The 22981-nt window shown below is 41.3% G+C and overlaps 1 protein-coding gene across 2 annotated transcripts in view; it reads left to right on the top strand.

The window, feature by feature from the left end:
* The window catches only part of LOC118105897 (cGMP-dependent 3',5'-cyclic phosphodiesterase), a 152032-nt gene that overhangs the window by 46162 nt on the left and 82889 nt on the right, over nt 1-22981 (top strand). The window contains exons 1-2 of one of the 2 annotated variants that reach the window (XM_035153914.2): nt 2384-2572; nt 2868-2958. In XM_035153914.2, coding sequence (XP_035009805.2) covers nt 2538-2572; nt 2868-2958 — 126 coding nt within the window. In that variant the 5' untranslated portion in view covers nt 2384-2537. Of the gene's footprint in view, nt 1-2383; nt 2573-2867; nt 2959-22981 lie in introns of those variants that run through there. The other variant, XM_035153913.2, reaches the window with a different exon arrangement.

Genomic DNA, 22981 nt, shown 5'->3' with positions numbered 1-22981 from the left:
TTTGAACACCTATTTCCAATTACTTTTGGGAACTCTTTGGTATCACTTTGAATTTCTCCACATTTCAATTAAATATAATATAATTATTTAACCAAGAAGTGCTTAAAATTCTTTGCATTTACCCACCTGATACGTGGGTAGATGCAATCTATACATGGAAATCATATGATGTGTCTGAAAGCTCCAGAACAGCTAATAAAGTGACCTCAGAATGACCTTCCAGAACAACAAAATATATATTTATATAAGTATTTTCTGATATTGTTAATTATAGACCATTGGAATTACATGTTGGGATAAGGTTATAACCATGGTTAAATGAAACCCAAGTTGCCTGGTGATCAGAGACAGGGCACCAACTGCAGTCTGCAGGAACAACACTGACAGAATCCCTGACGCAGACAATCCCTTACTTACAAACAAAGCTTGAGGATACAATAAAAGTTGGTTCAATGGGCCACTTGAGCCCATACTTCATGATGCACTGAAATATTTTATTGAAAAGTTGCAAACGACAAATGTTTCAGTGCAACTGCGTGTTCCTCGGAGTCTTAACAGGAATGGCCCACAACTAAAAGACGTAAATACGAGCCTGCATGCAGAGAACAGTCTCATTGATTGATAAGTGTGGGAGGGAATCAATAGGCTCCTATCTGGCAGCACTTATTCAAGAGGAGAGGCACTGCAATATTAACAGATGAGAAGCAGAAGGCAACTCAACTCAATGTACAGGTAAGAATATCATACAAACAACCTAGATTCCTCTTTGTGGTACATATATATTAAAAACAACATGAGAGACACAATTCTTCGTTAAATCCATGTGATTTTCATACAAGCTTATCTCCTTATTCGCAAAAATCTTTTTAAGATTTGCCCAAGGGCGATACAGTCGAGCCCTAATGTTTCACTATTGCATTGTCCATGTTCACATTCTGAAAAGCTGCCTTGTGTTAGATGGTGTGTGATGTGAGAGGATGTTTGGTTTGGCCGACGCAGACTGTACCACGTGATCATTTCAGGATGAACACAACATTAGCACAGTCTCTGCAGACAACAAAGCCGATTGTAGGTCAGCTGCAAACCACAATGTCAAAATCTGATTCAGAGTCACATTTCATGCACTTCAGTCAGACAACTCGTGTTTGAAATGTTTGCCCAGCAGCAGAAGATGGTTAGTAGTCGAGGCTCTGACTTTATCACCAGATATGATTATATAGATATAATAGGGATGTGCACGCTGGGGTGGTGGAGGGGCGGAATCAACAAGTAGCAATAATGACACGGTGTAACGGTCGGTCGGACATTGTGTTTTTTGTGTCCGAGCCCAACCCAATGTTTTCCCTGCTTCCCCATAAACGATAAAGTAAATAGCCCAGCCAATGTCATGCACAAATCATGGGGTCCGGATGGGTCCTGGTGGGTCCTGGTGGGACCTGGTGGGTCCTGATGGGTCCTGGTGGGTCCTGATGGGTCCTGATGGGTCCTGGTGGGACATGGTGGGTCCTGGTGGGTCCTGATGGGTCCTGGTGGGTCCTGGTGGGTCCTGGTGGGCACCAACAGGTTCATGTCGGGTATCCACACTCACATATTGCAGCTTAAATAGACCACCAAAGTGCGAGGGGGTGTATTATAGAGGATTATGGAGAATGAGGCATGTCACATGATCTCATGAATTGCTCCATTCAATTTAACAACACTCACCTTTGCATCTCACAGACAACAGTCATAATTTGCACAACCGGAACAGCTGTGGCTTAGGTGTTGGAACGGGTCATCGACTAAATGGAAGGTCGGTGGTTTGATCCCCGGCTCCTCAGGGCAGTCCGCATGCCCAAGATGCTGAACCAGTGCTGTTTGGGCTGTGTGTGACAGAGAAGGATTTGAACCAATGACCAGTAACGTCTCTTTTATTCTGAGGAAGGTCTCATTGATCTTTCTTTTAATTTGTTATTCATGTGTTTTTTATATTTGGTGAAGATCGATTACAACGAATCAATGAACTTCATTCTAAATATTATTAGAACATATTAGCAGGTGGATTTAGGATTCTACTGGTTACCATGTGGGTAAAGTAGATCCGCCCTGTACTGTACACACTGACACAATGTGCACACTGACACAATATACACACTGACACAATCACAATGTGCACACTGACACAATATGCACACTGACAACAGGGAAGTGGAACATGGGGAGGGTCGAGAGAGGCAGTAAGACCCAGAGGAGGAGCAGAGAGAGAGAGAGAGAGAGAGAGAGAGAGAGAGAGAGAGAGAGAGAGAGAGAGAGAGAGAGAGAGAGAGAGAGAGAGAGAGAGAGAGAGAGAGAGAGAGGTGGGTGGGAGGAGAGAGGAGGAGGAGGAGGGACTGTGTTCACTCTCGGCTCTATGTGTTGCAGCTCGTGGTGTCAGCGCCGCCAGTGTGCGTCTCAGCCCCGCCGGTGTGAGTGTGTGCATCGGTGCGTCGGCTGTGTGTGTGTGTGTGAATGTGTGTGTGACTCCAGCGCTCTCTCTGCGTACGACAGGTGGAGATGACATGACTGCGCTCGAGAGGAAGAAAGGGAAGGACCTGTAAGGACTTCACACTTACACGCACGCACACACACACACACACACACACACACACACACACACACACACACACATACGCGGTGTCACACTCACCTTTCCCCCCTGCATTCCCTCACACACACACCTTTACATTCCTGAACTCCTCAGTTTAAGGAAGAGAGGGAAGTTCTTGAGTGTGCGCGCGTGTTTGTGTGTGTGTGCGCGTGTGTGTGTGAGATTGTAACAGCTGAGTCCATGTGTGCACTGGGTCCAACTCAAACACAAACACGCAGTTTGTTGCTTTTGATGCCTGCAGACGCGGTCAGCAAGTGTTCCTGCGTCCTGAGGAGAGTTCAGCTCCAGCTCCGACCACCAGACAGTCCACCACGCCGTCCGAACAGCTCCAGGTAGGGTTTACTTCTTCTCTTCTCTTCTCTTCTCTTCTCTTCTCTTCTCTTCTCTTCTCCCTCTCCTCTCCTCTCCTCTCCTCTCCTCTCCCCTCTCTCCCTCTCCTCCCCTCTCCTCTCCTCTTCTCGTCTCTCCTCTCCTCTTCTCTTCTCTTCTCTTCTCCTCTCCTCTCCTCTCTTCTCGTCTCTTCTCTTCTCTTCTCTTCTCTCCACGCTGTCACAAAAACAGGATGCTACACACTTCACACCCTTTGCCCTCCTCTCTCTTCCTTTAACAATGTCCTCGCCCTCTGCTTTTGTTTCCTCTGTAACAGCTACAGGTAGACTGTTGTTACTTCTACCTTAATATACTCTCCTGATTTTCAAATGTTCCTTTAAAAGCCTCCTGTATTGTTCTGTTAGCCCCTTATCCTCCTGCTCTGTTCTTTCACACACACACACACACACATTAGCACACACACGCTCTTGTTATTCCCTCACCTTTCTTGCTTTTGCGAAGGATGAACTTTTGTCTGGAGGAGGTAAGTTTCAACTCCTGTTGCTGCAGTTTTCTGTCTTTCTCTTTTGATTGAGTTGGTAAGATACTTGCTATTGCCTGAGGGTTATATTTTTCTCTCTCTCTCTCTCTGTCTGTGTGTGTGTGTGTGTGTGTGTGTGAGGGCTCAGATAAAAGACGGAAAGATAAAACATAAAACGGTCATAAACATGAAAGGGAGGAAATTAAAGTGACATTTTTGTTTGAATGGCGAATGAGTGCATGTGCACAACCGCATCTGTTTGCATGTATTACATGCTGTGTTACATAGTGTGTGTGTGTGTGTGTTTTAGAATACTATATTTAGCTAAAAGACTCGTTTTATTATTGTGTGTGTTTGTGTGTGCGATTGTGACACACACGCAGATGTCTAAAATTTGAAATTGCTGTTTTCTTGTATCCTCACACATGCCATCAAGCGGCTGTTTGTGTGTGTGTGTGATTGTCTGTGTTTGTGCATGTGTTTGTGTTTTTATATTGCAGAGGGATTTAATGTTGTTGGCGGCTAAATAGAAAAAAACATTACGTTTGATTGGCTGCCAGAGTCGACATGTTCTGCTCAGATCCAATTGCCTTCACAGATACACACTGAGGCACATGCAGGCACATGCACAGACACACTGATGACACACGGCCACATAAAGTGTATTCTCATTCATTTCTGTCAGTGTGCAGCAGGGCAAAGATCAGGTATGAACAAAGACACATATATAAGTGTGTGTGTGTGTCTTTTTCAGTACAACTTAACTCCATCAGTCAAATTTTCACACATGCCCTCTAATCATTGCAGCCACTTGTCAGTTGTGAGTAATTGCTATGGCATATTTGTTTTACTGTTAAACCTTTATTTATAGAGAGCTGTGCTTATGCACGAGTGTGTATGTGTGTGTAAGTGTTGTTACATGTCTCATGCACCTCTGACTCAACCCTCCACATGCACATTTCCTCTGTCAGGTTGTGTTGCTGATAGTCTTGTCCAGCTGCATTCCTCACAGCTCTAGTGTGTGTTTGTTGTCAGTGGCCTGTTTCTCAGGTGTCACCACTACAGTAACACCGTCAGTGATCTGGCTCCTGGTGAACATGCAGTGTGTGCAGCACCACCTGCAGGAGCTGCCTGAATGACACCACTGAATTACCTTTTCTTTATTCGGGTTCTGAGGTGCGTTTAGAAAGGGTTGCATCTTTTTTTTTTTTATCCTAAATTTTTCTTGATCGCAGATTGTAAGTTTTGTCTTTTGACGATGTCATGGCTCTTCATCCTCTGATTTGATGAACGATTATCTATGAATGAAAGTGTCTTAGTGTCCATTAACGCGTATCTTCCCATGCATGCTGCGGTGCATTTGTACAGTGTTTGTACAATATAAGTATATAAGTAAAGTGGTGTGTGTGTGTGTGTGTGTGTGTGTGTGGCTGTGTGTGTGTGTGTGTGTGTGTGTGTGTGGCTGTGTGGCTGTGTGTCTGTGTGTGTGTGTGAGCCAACGAGGCAGTAAAAGCAGCAGGTTAATCCCTTCTCAGTCTCCAGCAGAACAGATGTGAGGATTAATTTGTCAGTGAATCTGGGCTGGTGCTTATGTGCTCGTGTGTTAGTGATGGAGTTTTGCAAAAAAAAAAACTAAAATTCCCCCCAAAAAATCGTCTAGATGTCTTTGTGCGAATGCAAATTTTTTCATCCCATCATGTGCACTGTGCTGGGGTCTGATGCTCACTGATGCATCGTGTGTGTGTGACTGTGTGATATCAACAAGTGCGTGTGGCTTTCAAACAAAGAATCAGAAGCAACACTTGGGGACAGGTGTGTGTTTGTACGCCCGTCCTGATCCCCCTCCTTCCTGCAGCTCGCTGACACTTTTCTGCATCCGTCATATCGTCACGTTGTTCTATAGTTTCACAGATTTTGCTACATTTTCTTTCCTGTAGCAAAGATAATGTGTTAAAAGCAATGGGAAATTATGGACGGAATATGGAGCTTAACAAACACCAATGTAAGGTGCACACCAGTGTGTATGTGTGTGGGGTTGTGTGTGTGTGGGGTTGTGTGTGTCCATACAGTGGTGCCCTAGATAGATCTGCCCTAATGGCATGAAAGTGTTGCTGTTGGACGCCTTACATTTAACCTACTAAAGTTTGCACTTTACAGTTTCGTAATTTTCAGTTTCAGTACAACAGGTCACTGCTGGAGGAAAATGAACACAGAACTTTCTTATGGGAATTAAAAGAAGTCGGTGATGACCACCGCATTAAAGTTACCTACATTAATGTGTGCGTGTGTGTTTGTGTGGTTGTGTGTGTATGTGCTCGACCACATGTTTAGCCTCTTCTTGTTATTCAGATCTGTAAACAAAGATCTAATAATATGATGCAGGAAGACTGGTTCACTTGTTGCATGCAGCCATAACACTTAAGGTAATTAACACTCCCATAGCATTATCCACTTCTTCTTGTTTGAGAATATATTCAAAATGTGCATTCACACCTTATATCCTTTTATATACTCAATGCTGAGCAGGTAGTGGTTCATTATTGTCTCAAGGAAACAGGACAGAAGAGCTAACTCAGCTACTGACTGTTCTTTTCCCGGAGTCAAGAATATATTTTCTTATCCATTATCTTAAACTGTTTTGCAGTCAACTCTCATACTGAATAAGAACTTAAGTAATTAAGAATGAATGTAAACGGATTGGGGCAAAGCTTGGGTTAAACCCACCGAACGGCGAAAACAGCAAGAGATCAATTCGGCGAAACCAGCCATACTCCGCTCCCCGAAGATCTGCCACGGGCATTTCTGCTCTGAGTGAAACCTTCGGTGTTTTCTTCTTATCTGCGGTGCTTTTATCTGTAATATAGGTACAGGCAGGCTGATGTACAGCAGCGAGCAGCGAGTGCAGAGCTTGATATTCAGCTATTTAGTCGAGCACTCAGGGACTAACAGTGGTGGATCCCATTGTAGGTGAGCAACCGATGCTTAAGACTGAAATAGATTACCTCCAGTGGAAGGACAGAGCTCGTATAGGTCCTTAGTACCCGTGTAGGTAGTACACTACTTTACAGAATGTGAAGTGGTTGAGGAGCCACTACAGGCGAAATGGATTGTAGCTCATTTCACCCTGTCAGATAAGCGTTGTGCAAAAGACCCTTAAAAACCTACAGAAGCAGGATCTGTGGGTCGAGGGACATGTTCTCTGCAGGACTCAAATGGACCCAGACATGGTGCTGAGAAGAAGTTAAGAGTCTGTGCTTTAGGTGACAGCGCAGCACGTCACATTCTGTGCCTGCCCCTTATTTCACCGCAGTCACACAAAAACCTGCAGATGTATAGCAGCAAATACAAAGTCCTTAAACTGAAGGTAAATAATCTTAATTCTTTACTCCTCAAGTGGATCCCCATTAGCTGTCGCTTAGGTAGCAGCTATTCTTCCTGGAATCCACCCACAACAAAACAAGGTTTTTAAACAAGACATAACACATGTAGCATAGAACATGTACAACCAAAAATCTACCAAAAGCATTTTTATCTGTTCCCAGTTAAAAATCTGCCTGATGCGAGCTTTTCACAGACATATCGCTTCCTGCACAGAATAAATGATGCAGAAAATAAGTTGTACAAGGTTGTTTTTGTGTTTTATTTTTATTTGTAGTTATTTATAATGAAGATTATAGTTAAAATATAAAGAGTCAATTACATTTCCCAGTCAGATATACAGTTTATAAACTGTAAATATCAATAACTTCCAAATATTTGTATCAAACCAGCTCAGAAAAATTCACATTAGTCAGACTCTAGTTTTAAACATAAATATACATCTCTTGTGAGAATGTAGGACAAAGTGAGGAGAATACTAGGAAAGATGTTTTATATTATGGAGCACAGAATGAAAACTCCAATAAAACTCCACTCATATAAAGGTCCAAATACTGTCAGTCATTTAGTTCATTTTCACCAAGACTGCACTCCTTAGTGGCTTGAAATAAACCCAGTGAAGTGAGATCCATAACATTCAAACGTTCCCAACACTTTGATGACTAACATTGAGGGACCCGATGATACCAGGTGAGGTTTCGTGACGTGCAGGAGTAGCTCCGGTCTGCAGCCACTGTAGTTGACAGCTTCAATCGATCACCCCGTCGCTGATGGCAGTAGACGGGCTCTGATGGTGCATCAGCTGATCCAGAGCACAGAACAAAGTAGCCCGAGGTCTTAAAGTCAGGGCTCATTTTTTTGTTTCTCTCCATGTGCATATGGGTGGATTCAGTCCGGTTGGTTATGATGACAAGTTAAATACACATGAACCCCATTTGCTAAGTCTAAGAAAGTGCTAACACATGCCTCTGGTGTGCGTTTCTCTTTTAAAGTCAGGGGTGGCTCGTTTGGTTTCTACATTTGATCATGTTGAGCTCAGACCGCCCATTAAAATACCACCCACCTGTGCTGGGCATGACAAAAACAAACGCTCCTCCTGTATGCATCAAACTAGTGCACACCCAGAGGCTCAGACAGGATGGACAGTAAACATGTTGCATAAGTAATATTCTGCTGAATAGCAGACTTCAGAAGTCAGTCGATTTCAGCCTGTATAAAGTTGTGGACGAGCACACCATGCAGGTTTTGCTTGATCGTGAACTCCAGTGCATATCCCCAGTAAAACAAGATTGTATTGTGTCAGATGACTTTGTGAATGTTTCAAATGAAAGTTCACATCTAGTTTTGGGTCGATAGACAGCGCCATCCTCCTGACATCTCCCTGGATGCTGAGCCCAGCGTTGTGATTTGTTGCTGTGACAAACTGACAACAGCCATGTTTAATTTAAGCCTGCCATCAAGTTAATTAGTTGCGACGCACCACCAGCACAAACGTGCCAAACCCCCCCCCACAGCCCCACACACACACACCCCACCTGCCAATGTCATCATCCAATGTGACTGCACATCCTCACATTTGCCAATTCAGTAGATATCGGCCAACCCTATTTCCAACATCACAACACTAATTCTTTGTTCTCCGTCCAAACTTCACGTCACACTGTGCTTAAATCATGCTTTTGTCTATTTGATCGGTTGCTCCTGCGGCTGCGGCGTTTCTCCTCTTGCTGGTCTGATGAAAATCCAAACATGGGAGGGGGTGTTTTACATTAACAGGGGCACAGCAGTGCACCATTATGTGCTGCAGGGTTCAAAGCAAGAAGTGCGAAAGAAATTTACACGAGCAGGGACCAGTGGGCTTCACCTGCCAGTACACTTTGAATCACATTTCTGATAAATGACCACCGACACAAGGGCACCTTCACTTCACAACAACCCCCGAGAGTGCTGAATAAATACGTGTGTGTGTGTGTGTGTGTGTGTGTGTGTGTGTCAGAGTTGGTATTTTTTCTTTGATGAATGGACTGTATTATTCAGTGTTGCTGAATTGTATCTCAAGTGCATATCTGCAGGGTACTGAGCAAACTCTGTCTTTCCCTCCTCATATATGTGTTAGTGTTTTTGTAGACCTACCTTCACAGTCCTCTATCCCACTATGTCTCATCTGCAGGTAAACATACAGTGTGCAGGTAGGAGTGCTTTCCATTCACTCAGACAGATAACTAATAATCCCGACACATTCACAGTCCCTTGGCCGAGTTAATATAATCAAAAACCAGGTCAGAGAGCACAGGAGCTCACCGACACTGCAGATACACACTGACAGGCAGCATGCGGTGTTGCAGAGGGTTACTATGTCAATCAGCTCCATGCTTGTTTGTTGTAGTTTCTGTAATAGAGTGAAATACAACAGTGATTCGCTCAACGATCCTCCTGTCCACATTGTAACCGTTTGGGTCGGTGTGTCTGGGTGGAAGCATTTTAGAAAATGTGGGGAAAAGGATTATACAAAGATATAGTGAACACTTAAAACTGTTTTTAAAATGTTCTTTGATGAAATACATTAATGCAGATCACATTTATTGGCTCATAATGCTTCCTTCAAACCTACAAAACACACTGATGAAACAGTTCCTCTCTTAGCAATAGGTGACACAATGTGGCACATTTCACAATTTCAACTGTTACAACATGTTCACAAACCCATTTGGCAAAACTCCAAACCCCAAATTTCTCCTAGTGAATAAACCATAATTTATGGAAACAGAAAATGATAATTTCTTTTTTCCCCACCCTTTTCTTGAATTTGGAATCTGTATTCAAAGCCGTCCTTGAAACGTAATTCTACCTTTTGGTGAACTGGTTTCTGTGAACATGGCGAATTGTGGCTGTTCAATGACATGACCAAGCCAGAGTTGTACTTTCTGGAGAAAATATGGGTTCCTGTGGTGGTAAACAACAATTTTGCCTCTGTATGAGCTGTTAATATTAAAAAGCATATATCTTGCTGTGTAAATTCGTCTCACTCTGACTCGCACCTTTGCCTTAAGAGTAATAAAAAAAGCAGGAGCTGAGATGTGATTTGCTCAGTGTAAAATATAGCTGCACATATGCAGAACTAAACATGGGAACCAGTGGCACATCATCCATTGTTTCCACGTACGGAGGTTTGAGTCCTGTGTCTTCCCCATCCCTCGCTTACACTGCTTTCTCAATTTTCGAGAGATACCCAAAAATATATGTTAATGTTTCTTTATGGTTACTTTGTATTGTTGATGACTCAGATTATGCTACATGTACATAACGTGACTTGTTACTTCTCCAAACTCTTAAGCTTTATAAAGAATAACCAGGGAAGACAGTCAGACACACAGTAAAACCGAAATATGCTAGTGCATCTCAAGAACATTTTATTTTCTACAGTTTGTTTCTACTTTGAAAATCACACACAAAAATCAATGAAAGCCCTGCAAGTGTTGTGTTTGTCCACTAAGGTGCAGAAAGTTGATGTGGAGGAGAAAGGATCTATTCAAGAATTGTAAATTGCATCTGTCACATGCCACATCATCCGTGGCCTCGCAGGAGTAACAATGAAAAAGGTGAAATCATGAGATAGGAGGCACATTCACAGCGTCCAAACAGAAGAACCGATGAGTCATCGTTCACCTCGAGTAGGCAGAAAGACTTTAGAGGAGTTCTTCTTCTTCTTCAACTCTTTCTTAAAGTGATCCTTCGTCCAAAATGAGAATTTACTCCAAGGACTTTCCAATACTTTCAAAAAGGTTTTGGTTAGTTTTACTGAAGAGCAATTGTGAATACATTCCAATGGTTATATAATAATTTAGTAGAGAAACTGTCCTCTGTGACTGTCCTGCATCCATAGATAATGCACAAGTTGAGTCAGTCCCCTGTTTAGTAATTGATTATCCTCTATGTGATACAATGCAGCTCATCCGTTTCAGTTAAAACTACTTCCTCCCACACCTATAGGGAGTTCATTTGAGATTCTGAGCATTTGTTATTTAGACTAATAGTGACGGTGTATTCACTAGGGACACTACTAACATTGTGGCAATGTGAAGGACACTATGTTGTCCTGGAAAATTTCTGTTTACTCTGACAAAATGTAAAAGGAAAAGGGAGTTGACCTGTTTGCAATTGGGGAGTAATTATAGACGCAGGACTGTGTATATACCAACATACTGTACATCTCACCTTCTCCGTCTTCCGCTACTGAAAGAAACAACCTTTTTTTTCTTGGCTTGGAAAAAAAGTTGGAACATTTCTTCTGCCGATTTCTAAGCCATTGTATGAAATCTATTTAAACTTGAGGTGGGTGGCCCTGCCCACGCTCCTTTTACAAAAAGAGTAGTTGGTTTTCTCTTCATCTGGCATCGCTACAGTCGCTCACCGCCGCCAGCGAGGCCGAGTTAGATAAGAATGTGAGTGCAGAGGCAGTGGAGAGAGGCAGCATGAGTAATAGACCGCAATATGAAGGGTGGATGGATGGATGGATGGATCGATAGATGGATAGATAGATAGATAGATAGAAGGATGGATGGATAGATAGATAGATGGATATAAGATTGGATGGAAAGATGATGAGAGAAGGATATAAGAATGGATGGATAGATGGATGGATATGTGTGTGATAGGTACGAATAGTCGGGCAAATTAAAAAGCAAAAATGATAAATGTACTCTAAAGAAGAAAGCACTTTTCGCATCCATTTTCCCTGAAAATGTAACACCGTGTATTTTGGGGTGTTGTGTGTGTGTTTTAGTGCCATTCTTTTTCTTTGCCATTCAATTTGCAGCCCTTCCATTGTGCTAATAGAGCAGCGCTGAATGGAGACTTGAATAGAGGGGGAGAATAAAAGGCAGAGAAGAAAGAGAAGAGCTGAGGAAGTGGGTGAAGAACAGCGAGGAAAGAGGTGTCAGTATGTGATTTCCCTCTGGGATTGAACTAAAAGAGAGGGGCGTGTCGCTCTCTCTGTGACTCTCACACACTCGGTTTGTGTCCACATGTGCAAGCAGTGTGTGTGTGTGTGGGTGGGGGGGGGTTTCACCTACGCACTGTTCTCTTGCACTGTGGCCCTCTGCAGTATTGATCCCTCATGTATTTCTGACATGCTCCAGTTTCCCCACCGGACGGAAATTTCAATAACCAGCCGCTCAGAAGCCTGCGTGTCGGCGTGGGGGTTTCTGTGTGTCAAGTTGCATGTATGTGGCCAGCACGTACATCCGTGTGCATTTGTGCATCGGTGAGTTTTTATCACTTTAGATTTCGCCTTTTTAGATATTGGTTCACTGCGGTCCGTATTGATCTAATTCGCACCAATAATGGAGATCGATCGCCTTCCATTTCCACAGGCACACACACACTGCCACGCACAAACACCTACACGTCCATGCACTCAAACTTACACTTAAAAGTTTCCATAGGCACAGAGGTCAGCATCCCTCAGGCGAATGTACCTTTTACTCTAAAAGCTCGGCTGTATCAAGAGGGATACATCGAGACATGTGAGTGGCTTTTAAATATCCCTGCGGAGAAACTGACAGTTAACCGAAAAGGAAATATGAGCTTCAGTGTCTCTATGGACAGTCAATGTAAAAGCGAGCTGCATTCTGCACGAAGAACTATATCCAAACACTGACGTCCAGCTGCTGCATCCATATGAACGTGTGCAGATTCCAATGCAAACTTTATGTGTGTGAACTTGAAACTGATCCTGTCTTCACACAGTTGAATATAAATGCATAATGCAAAGAACGTCATTAAATTAAACGTGCTCATCAGTCTAATAAATTAAAATCAAAATTAGGTTGTTGTTCTAATTATTCACTTTAATAGAGCGTAATAATGACCACCCACTTTTAGAACGACTCTGGTTGCCGAAGTAACTTTGGCATTCATTATCTCCATTGGCATTTCAAAAAGGCCTTTAGAAAAAGAGTTTTAATTCTGGATTCGTGACCGTAAAGCATTTGATCCGGAACCAAAAAATATTGGAAAACAGAAATGAGCAAAGGTAGAAGACTACGTTATTATTATTTTAAGAGTGAAAAAAGTACACATCCCAAAAAACCATTGAGAAAGATCCATTTTCCAAATGGTCCAAATGTTTGCTCTGTGGCAGACATGATTGTGGTTAACATTTCCATGGAAACTGTGATTTGTGGAACTCACAGACATTGCTATTACACCCGAGAATTGTGGGTAGTGCAGCACTTCTCCTCGACATTGTGAATAAAACACGTTTTTTTTAAAAGCCTGTTGATATCATACAGACTTGTGGCTTCTACAGGAGCATCTAATATCGTTTCACAATCTCGTAGCTTGTTGTAAGTCTACCTTGGATGGTTAAAATATTATGGCTGATAATCAAAATCTTTATTGAGAAAATGAACGGGATTTTTACTTCCAGTACCAAACTGTTGAGCTCTATTGCAGACCCAGTTCAAACTAGTCCTGCTTGGGAAGATCTTCACTCATCCATGTATCTTTTTCTTGTATACAAATTGATAAAGTGAAACTTGAAATATCTCCTTTGCAGCAGAATGTAAACCACGTATTTGCAGCTTGTTTATTAAACCCATACTCACTCTGCTGGGGTCAGACCTCTGAATGCCACTGAATTATTTCCCCTGGCAGTTTGTCTGATCATAACGTTCAGTGACAGAAGATACTTGATCAATTATTTGGTGTATGGGCTAAATGAGACGCATATTATACATGGATTAGAAATATTAAGGCTACAAATATCCTAAAATGGGTAAATTTCCATTATAACAAATAATATTGTATTTGGGGCGAATATGCTCAATCAGCTGTTGTTTTTGACTTTCGAGGCAGAAAACATTGGTGCGGAAACTCAAATCCACACCATGTCACTGTTCTGACTCTTTGCAGAGGACTCATCCCTTTTCTGCTCAGGGAAGATGTGTTTGATATGGTAGGTGGGGATTTGGTCACAGTCATCAGTGAAATGTCAGGGAGGAAAGCGAGCCCTTCCTCCTTGTTACAGCTCAGCACACGCTCTGACAATTCGTCAGCGTTGTAATGGGACGTGCGGCAGCCTTCCACCGAGCGCATCCAGGCGATGAGGTCGCCTTTGGGCTGCAGGAAGGGGGCTCTGAATACGGGCTCATGCTACACCAATGTCAAAGATTTGCTGTGATTGTGTGAGTCGGGGCCTAAGGGCGTCGCTGTTTGCTACAGGAGATTATTATGGCTGTGATAGATGTTTTATTGATAACACCACCTGTTTGGTTGAATAATCTGAACAAACTGATGTGTCCCTGATAAGAATCATGAAGTCAAGGCTTCAGCTCTGCTTTGTTTCACACCCAGAATCAAAAAAAAACATTCAGGCCTTTAAGTATATAGATTCACATCATATATATATCATATCATATATAATCAGGATTTTTTGATTTTGATTTGACAATTTTTTCAGTGAAAGGAAATATGATGCTTCACTTAAATCCACTCGTCCACTATGGAGCTGAGCATTGATCATGGTGACAGACATAAATGTTTATTTAGTCAAACATTGGGTGAAATAAACCATTGTGTTCGTTGTCTTTATGAAGGAACTGTGCCCACAAGTTGAAGATGCAAATTGTGAGGTTTGTTTTCTTTCATCTTTCATCTTTTGTTTAGGTTTATTTCTGAAAATCTATTTTAAATTTCATTCCTGCTGCTATTAGAAAAGAGTTGAAAATTGACTTTGCAGAACGAGAAGAAACCCTGAACAATATAAACAATTTTTTTTTCTATTTGAATAAAGCAAAGTTGAGCTGGGGAGACTTTATCACAATGAGCAGAGAAAATAAACCGAGGGAAAGTAAGTGTACAGTTTAACACCGAAAGCCAATTAGCTGCCTTTGTCAGCTATAAAATGTCCTTTCCATAAACTCTTCAACACAAATCATCCAAGCTCAAAAAGTGAGTTTGAGTTGTTTATAATCAAGGATGACTAAAAAGTGACTGGATCAGTCAATAGCAGAGATGCATTGACATAAGGAAACAGGGGCCACGAAGGTGCAAACTAACAGTGACCTATTCGCCCAAGATGAATGATTAAATTCATGATGCTTTTCAACTTTAATTATTTTGTCAACCTGATGCTGACCTGCAGTTGCGCCTGATTTCAACATTTCATCTTGACAGACAGTGAAGTTTCTCATGCCTCAGCTGTCTTGTCTCCCATGATGCAACTTGGCAGCTCATTGACCAAAACCTCTTATTTGATTTTCTTTTCCTCGCTTCCTCTCATTGTTTTTCTATCTGACACTGTCTATGTTTTATCTTAATTTCTTCTCTGTCTCTTTTTTTATTGTGCAGACATATCACGCAAACATTTCCTTGACAGCCACATAGTCCTCAGTGTCTCATAATTGCGATCCGTTCTCTGAAGAGTCTCGCCACGTCATGTTTCACGGGCTCGGCTGTAATCCAACGTCAAAGCATGTAACTGCTGAACCACTCGACAGGCGTAAAACAGTGGTACGTCTAATTTGTCATTCACCGCTGCTTCAACATGGGCAAAACGTCAGAGCAGTGTGGAGGCTCTGTCCGTCTCTTCACTCGTGGGTCACATTTGATCAGAGTCGGACCTTCCAGCGCTTCAGTTTACAGATTCAGGAACATGGCAGGATGTGTCCACGCTCATTTTATCAATTTAACAGGGAGTTTCAACATCAGGGTTTATTAAAATTTTAATAAAAGGCAGAACCTCAGAACCATTCTGTTGACAACATGTACAAAAAAAAAATGTTGCTGTGGGGGGGGGAGACTGAATGGCATAAAACCGAGCTAATGTGTTCCAGCCTCGGCTAATCCTGTTTGACCCAGTACAGAGAGAAAAAACCCCAGAAGGATTTCTTTCTTTCCACTCATGCCATTTTACAATTTGATTTAACTAAATGCTTCCTGAGGGCTGTGATATCAAATACAAATAAATGACAGAATTCAATCCGGTAAAAGGACAGACTGGAAGGTACATACACACCACATGACTGGAAGGTACATACCCCCCCACACACACACACATACAGATTAAAAACTAAAGATATGAACAAAAAAGACAAAGATCAAACATCAGTTACTTGTTCTCTGAAAACACAAACTCCAACACCAACTTTATCACAACTGCTTGAATTCTTTTGATGAAAAAACATAGGATTTCTTATCATTAGCTGACATGTGGGTACGTTTATGGTAACAAACACGATCAAATAAACATTATTTGCATACACAGTAATGCCCTCATGACATCATTGGAACCAACTGTGCTGTAAGTCTTTGGGTGCAACATGGAGGAGTTTACAGTAAACTAAAAACAGCCTGAGCAGGATGTTACTACTTGTCAAGCTAAATCTTTATTGTCCGTTAAATCCTCTGTAAAACGATTAACTAAGGAAATCGACCTCTCTACAGTTCCACTCAGACAGACAGGAAAACGTTTGTATCCTCTTTCTATCTAATTAGTATGAAATACTATTTTTGTCATCAGCTTTGATGTTAAGTTTGGCACCATGTAGAGAACATATGGTCAACAACCACTGCTGAACTGCAGCACTTTAGGGGGGAAACAACGAAATCAGCAGTACGCGAAACATGATTTATTATAGGATCATACAATCTGACCCCGCGCAAGTGCGGCATGAACAAATAAAACAAGAGAGGAGATAATGTTCCACCTCACATGGTCTGATTGGTACAAACAACACGAACTGTGAGTTCACGGGGAAACTATTTAACCTGGTTGTTAATAAATGTTAATAAACTCATTTTCTCTGTTGCCTTAACAAATGGTTGTTCAAGTTAAATTGAAAACTTTTGAGTCACACTGACAAACATCATCGTCTGAATTGCTTCTATTTTATTTTTCTTCAGTATGAAAAGTCACTTATTCATTTCAATCAAAGATTTGTTGAGTTGTTAATACTTTCGTTAAACGTATTCAATTATTTATGTTTACTGGGGTATGGAGTGCTTTTTATACATACCTTCCTCACGGTCACCATATTTTTCATTTTTATGAAAAGAAACAACAATCACATAAAGTTTCCATCATGTTTTTGTGAAATCAGTAAAAGAAGGTTTTAACTCTCATACAGCTTTTACTGTCACGAATGAATGGATTCCACTAAATTGCTCTCTGGTGTTTTACAGTCGAGATATTGGGGTGTTTAGGTTTGGTTAGAGGCATCTAAGTCACAATATTTGTCTGTGCAATGAAATTAATCACTATGTGAGGAATTGAATACCGAGGGAAATATCTTGGAATCTAGTTTCTACAGCATCTTGTCTGACAGCAGTAAACATTTCTGCCATCCAAACAATTGAATAGGATTGTTATGTGGTTTAATGGAGTGAAATATGTATGAAAACCATTACTTTGTATCTCCCCATGAAAGTAATTGCACCTTGTAAGACTGTCATTTCGTTTGTTGAAGGCTTGAATACTAAACGTATTAGAGACATTTGTAGACTACAAATGTGTACGTGGAACTTTGCCCAACAAAATCCATTTTAAATCACTATCAGAGTGTTTGCTGAGCCCATCGATGATTGGGTGTAAAGTTCTTCTGTCCGTGAGTGCAAAAACCAGATAAGGGACAAGATGAGAATTCAACTTTAGCAAGTCAGCAGGTAAAATACACTCCCAGTGCCCTGAAAGATAAAAGAATGGAGTCTTTGAAACTGAACAGTGGTGTATTATCTCCTCCACTGACTCGATGATGCAGCCAACTCAATATTGTCCCCGCTGCTCCGAACGATTCATCATTTTCAGTGGAATACTTTTAGTCATCAATTTATATGTATACAATTGCATGTTACTTTCTGAAACCCAGCATCATGGTCATGTCGTCAAACGTTTTACAGCTGCACTGTAGCTTCTGTTGCGTGTGTCAAGTGTGTCAAAATATTTCATGTATTTATATATCTTTGAGTTTTCATTGTTCACACTGTACAACGTTACTTACTCAGATTGTACACGTTGTACATGTATTGCTCCAGTTGTTCTTCCACATTGTCTTTTGACCCATTTTATTGTAATTTAATTTAAATGTTTGGAGGTAAAACACCATGCACTTTCAAAAACTGTACTACATCACACAGCCGTTAGAAAATTTGGACCAACCCCAGAAATATTTTATGAGCCAACAGTATATTGAATGACAGTACGTCCCAGTATTTGCTGCCCTACTAATCCACTTTCTACTTTGTTGATTGAAAGCTTTTACAGTATTTCCTGTTGTTCACACCTTTATTTCCCTTAAGTGTTTCTGCCGCCGTGTCTCCATTTTGAACTCACACCAGAAACCCACATCTCAGCTTCTCTAGATTATTTATAGCTGCTGCTGCTCCTACAAACATGAAAACAAAACTCACATTGGGATTGTAAACAATGCAAATTCTTTATTGGAATTAGTTTTAAAGCCTTTTGAAGAAATGAGGCTAACAGTAATAGGAATACATATGACATGATTCTAAAGAACATACACACCAGTCCACCTATTGTTGGCTGTAGGAACATTCAAATGTTCACACTGTTTAACAATTAAATTAAATTAAACACTAAATCACATGATACATTATCTCAGGTCACCTTACCTAATAAAGCGTTTACAATGGAGTGTTTCATCGGTTTGATATCATATGAATTCTAGGGATCGTGTCTGATTAAGTGCTGTAATTAACTTTTCCTGGCAGATTCGCTTTATCTTCAATTGCGTTGTTCTTCATTCATGCCCCTGAACCACGATTTACCTCCCTCGCCTGCACTCAAAGCTTTCTGCAGTTTTTCCTTTTTCTCTACAAACAGACAGAGGGCATGGTGACAGCTGTCATGGAATTGTGAAATGACAGCATGTTGGTTGAAGAAGTGAGTGACACACCCCTTACTCAGCAAACAGACGCACGTCTTGCAGCAGTATTGCACTGTTGGAGGATAGAGCTTCCTCCTCTTCCACGGATTTCTCCCCAGAACATTGTGTGACTTTTTCCTTAAATCTGAGAGACCTCGTCACTGAAAAAATGTTCTGCTCCTGACACATTTTTGTCATTTAGATTGGATGTTATAGATATAATCTTAAATACTGTCTATGGTTAGTACAATTGCAGAGTATGGAGCCACTTTCAGACATGCACTGAACTCTGGCTAATCTCCTGAAATGTGTCCGGGGGGACAATATGTGAGAAAGCAAAAGTCTCAGTCAGAGGGTCCAGACTTTCCCCAGAGTTTCTCCCGCCGCCCCCCTAGAAACTCTGGATAATCTCCAAGTGAGCCCACGTGTGAACGCAGCAGGATAATGTCCAGGGGATTCACAGCGAGCGAGTAGGCGTGCTGATGACATTTCTAACACGTGACGGGTGCTAAACGAAAGAAACAAAATGAATACAGATGTCTCAGGATGAAAACGAGTTTCCATGCTAGAAGACGCTAACAAAGATGTCAATTTGAGACAAAAAGATTCAAGAGCTTTTGGTGATGTTGGTGTCAACGCGCTGTAAATAAAAACACGTGATCTCCACAGCAGAATAATTAGACAAAAATGTCACTGTGTTAATATAACTTTAATTTGAACTAAAGTATTTCATTTGAGTGTTACTAATTGAGGTCAAAATAATTGCTCCAGCAATTATCGCTTCAGTGTATTATTCATACTTTGTTTCATCAATTTTTTTTTAAATATTACGAAATAGCTGCCTGATGGTTTTATCATCAACCACCTCATGACAAGTGCCACATGTCATAAGGTGGTTGAGCTGGATGATTTTATTGAATGTAAAATGAATAAGAACGTGGGAATAGACGCTGCCATGTGTTTTTAATTTAGGAAACAAAAGCACTTTGGTTAGGATTAGTAAGAGATTGTGGTTTGTTTAAAATCCTAATTAAGTAAATATGTCATGTCGTGTGGTTCAAGTCACTTGAAGCTTTTTCCTTGGCAAACGTCTTTTTAGAATATTGTGTTGAGATTATTTTTCTTACGTGTCCTGCTGTATCATATGTTAACGGCAGAGGAAGCAGCAGGTCTTTGGTTTAGATAGAACAGGATTGTTAGACCGAATAATATTTGCAATGTGAACTCCCACCTAGCATCAGCTGCTGATCGTCTCCCACATGTTCAGCAGGATATTACTCCAAAGTGTTAAAGAAGGTTAATTAACTAAAGAGCCAATTAAGCAAAGGTCACTGAGCCGACCCATGATCCCCGGATCTATGATCTGTATTGTTTTCTTGAACCATTATTCTCTTTCTTCCTGACTCCTCCCCCTTTCACTTCCTCCCTCTCAGCCTGTTTCTCTCCATCTGCTGCTCTGTGTCCATGCGTCTATTTGTCCTTTTTCCCTGCATGCACTTGCAGTATGCGTCAATTGTCTGTCAAGCATTTACAGTCAATTATCCGCCTTCTCTAAAGAGCTAATCTTAATGTTTACCCAGGCATTGATTAGCCAATAGCAGACAGGTGGCCATTGATTATACCACCAATTGTATTGCTCCCTCGAGAACAGGCTTAAGGACAGTTGCGAGTCACGTAACGGTCACATGTAGACAGGAAGAGAGAGAGACAGGCAGAGAGACAGGCAGACAGGCAGACAGACAGACTGACTGTCGGGCAGCAGCTGCGTACATAGATCATAATTTTTTAAAAAAGGAGGGCGCAGACAAAGCAAACAGAAATGTCCTGTAATATAATAATCATGATCACATTACCACCTTTTATTATGATATTTTGTTACGGCCCCTCATTACTATGCTGTGAAAATCAAATTTTCTGCCCATAATCAAATGCATTTTGAATTTGTTGGCACCTGGGCCGAGTATGGTGAGCCGACACACACACACACACACACACACACACACACACACACACACACACACACACACACACACACACACACACACACACACACACACATAAGGAGACAAACAAACATGGACAGACACACACACACAGTGTAAGACAGCCTGCTAATCAGCGGGCCTGTTCCATTAAATCAGATGGGAGAGAGATGACATGTTATCAATTCTAACCACACTCTAAAATCTTTTATCAAGACAACACACCTAATGCCCAGTGCACTTCCAGTGTGTGTGTGTGTGTGTGTGTTTTTGTGTGACAGTTATCGAATGGGCATTGTCATGTTCTGCTCCTCTGGAAATGAACCTGACATTACTCATCTATCAGGACCGCTGTCCCCCTCCTCAGCCATCTCTTTACCTCCTCTTGCTATCTCTCTGTCCTTCACCCCGGTTTCTGCGCTTTCTCGTCCCTCTGACTCACTGACTCTCTTTCTTTTTCATATTTTCTCCTCCGTCTACTCCCTTACGTGCGTGCGACCTCAATCCTTTTCCTCATTCTCCCTCTTTTTTCTCTCTTTTCCTGCTCATCTTCCTCTTCTGTCTTTCACTCATCTTTGTGCGTCGATGTTTCATCTCTTCTTTTGTTTCTTGCCCTCCCTCCCTTCCCCCCTTTACAGTCACACCACTTTCTCTCTCTTTCTCCCGTCTGTTTTATTTCCTATTCTCTCTCTGCGTTTGTCTCTCTCCTTTCTCTATCAATCTCTAAATCTGATCCTCTCCATCATTCTCTCTTGCTCCACTTTTCTTTTCTCTCTTATCTAAAAAAAAAAACCCTTTTTCCCCAGCACAGCCATTCATCTCGGGTGCATTCAAGTGCATTAAAGCCTCTGATAAATTGAATGCACTCTCTTTTTTTTAAATCCTTGTTTTTGTCAATGCCTGCCCACCGTGGCGTGTTCCACATCGTTTGAGTTCAGCTTGTCTGATGAGTTCCACACGAACACTAAACTCCCAAGTCCTCTTCAGTGACTGTTTCTGCTTCAAGTCCACACCTAAATGATGTTAGATGCATTACTGCCTCCCATAGTGACTATTGTTTTCTGCTTCCCTCCGCATCCGGCTTCTTTCTCCAATGAGAAGCAACATCGACCAATCACAAAAGCTTTTAGCGGCACATATAAGACAGGTGCAAACTGTTTTTACCTCCACTGGAAACTCAGTGAACACAGGCTATTTCCACCTGTCAGCATCAATGCAATCTCGTCTGCAGCACCAGAACATGCAGCTTTGTTTGCTTTGTACAGTTTAATGGTCGACTTTAATCACAGTGGTGCAACAGCTGTTTTATCAACTGTTGTCAGAGGTGGAAATGGGCTGGAACGCAGCACACTGCCGCTGGGTGAGTAAGAGCTGTGATGGAATAATGTTCCAGCTGAGAATTTGAATATGCGAGAACTGTTTATATGCGATTAAACTGTTAGAGTAGATAACTACACTGTCGCGTGTGTGTGTGAATGAAAATAGAATTTCAAAGTATGATTTCTTTCTTCTTCTATTTTTTCCAGCTTTCTGAGCTCAACACTCGATTTTGTAAGGTAGCACTCAGTATACAAGTGTACTGTATGATGTCGAAAATAATTTAACAACTTGTATCATAAAAGGCAGGTTGCTTAGAATAAGAATCAAAATTGACTCCCTGGGTACATGTGTACAAGGCATTGGTTTTGATGCAGTTGTCAAAACCTCTTATTATAGCAAGATGGCAATAAAACGGGGAAAATGAAAGTAAGAGGAACTTTAAAAAGCACAGTAGAGCAGTTCTACAGGATATTTTACAAATAAATAAAATCCACATTTACAACTGAGTTTAAAGTTGATGTATATAAGACTCTGTGTGATGTGTTTTCTCAGTTTGAAGAGACAGTTCAAACCATTTTAAACATGTGTAGGGATTGGATTCAATGTTTATTTGCATTATGCTTCTAATTGTTTCCGTTATAATAAAAAGAAACATCTAACTAGATATTCAAGGCTGAATTAACTTAAAATCAACAAAACAAAGAAAAACTAAAATCTACTTAGTTTCTGAACAATATTTGACAGTAAACCATCAACACTTTCTTTCAAGTTGTTAAATGATGTGAGCAAAAGTAATGGTGATTCTGCCAGATGTTGCTTGAGAATGGAGGCGATCGGTGAGCTTTGATGGGCGACATATTCCTCTCAGATTACCTCATATCAAATCTCTGTCACCCTTTGCACACACACGATACAATTTGCAGATAAGACTCGGGGGCTG

Source organism: Hippoglossus stenolepis, chromosome 4, assembly GCF_022539355.2.
Source record: "Hippoglossus stenolepis isolate QCI-W04-F060 chromosome 4, HSTE1.2, whole genome shotgun sequence".
Classification (NCBI taxonomy): Eukaryota; Metazoa; Chordata; class Actinopteri; order Pleuronectiformes; family Pleuronectidae; genus Hippoglossus; species Hippoglossus stenolepis.
The sequence above is the reverse complement of the archived record's forward strand: the minus strand, read 5'-3'. Positions and strand labels throughout refer to the sequence as shown.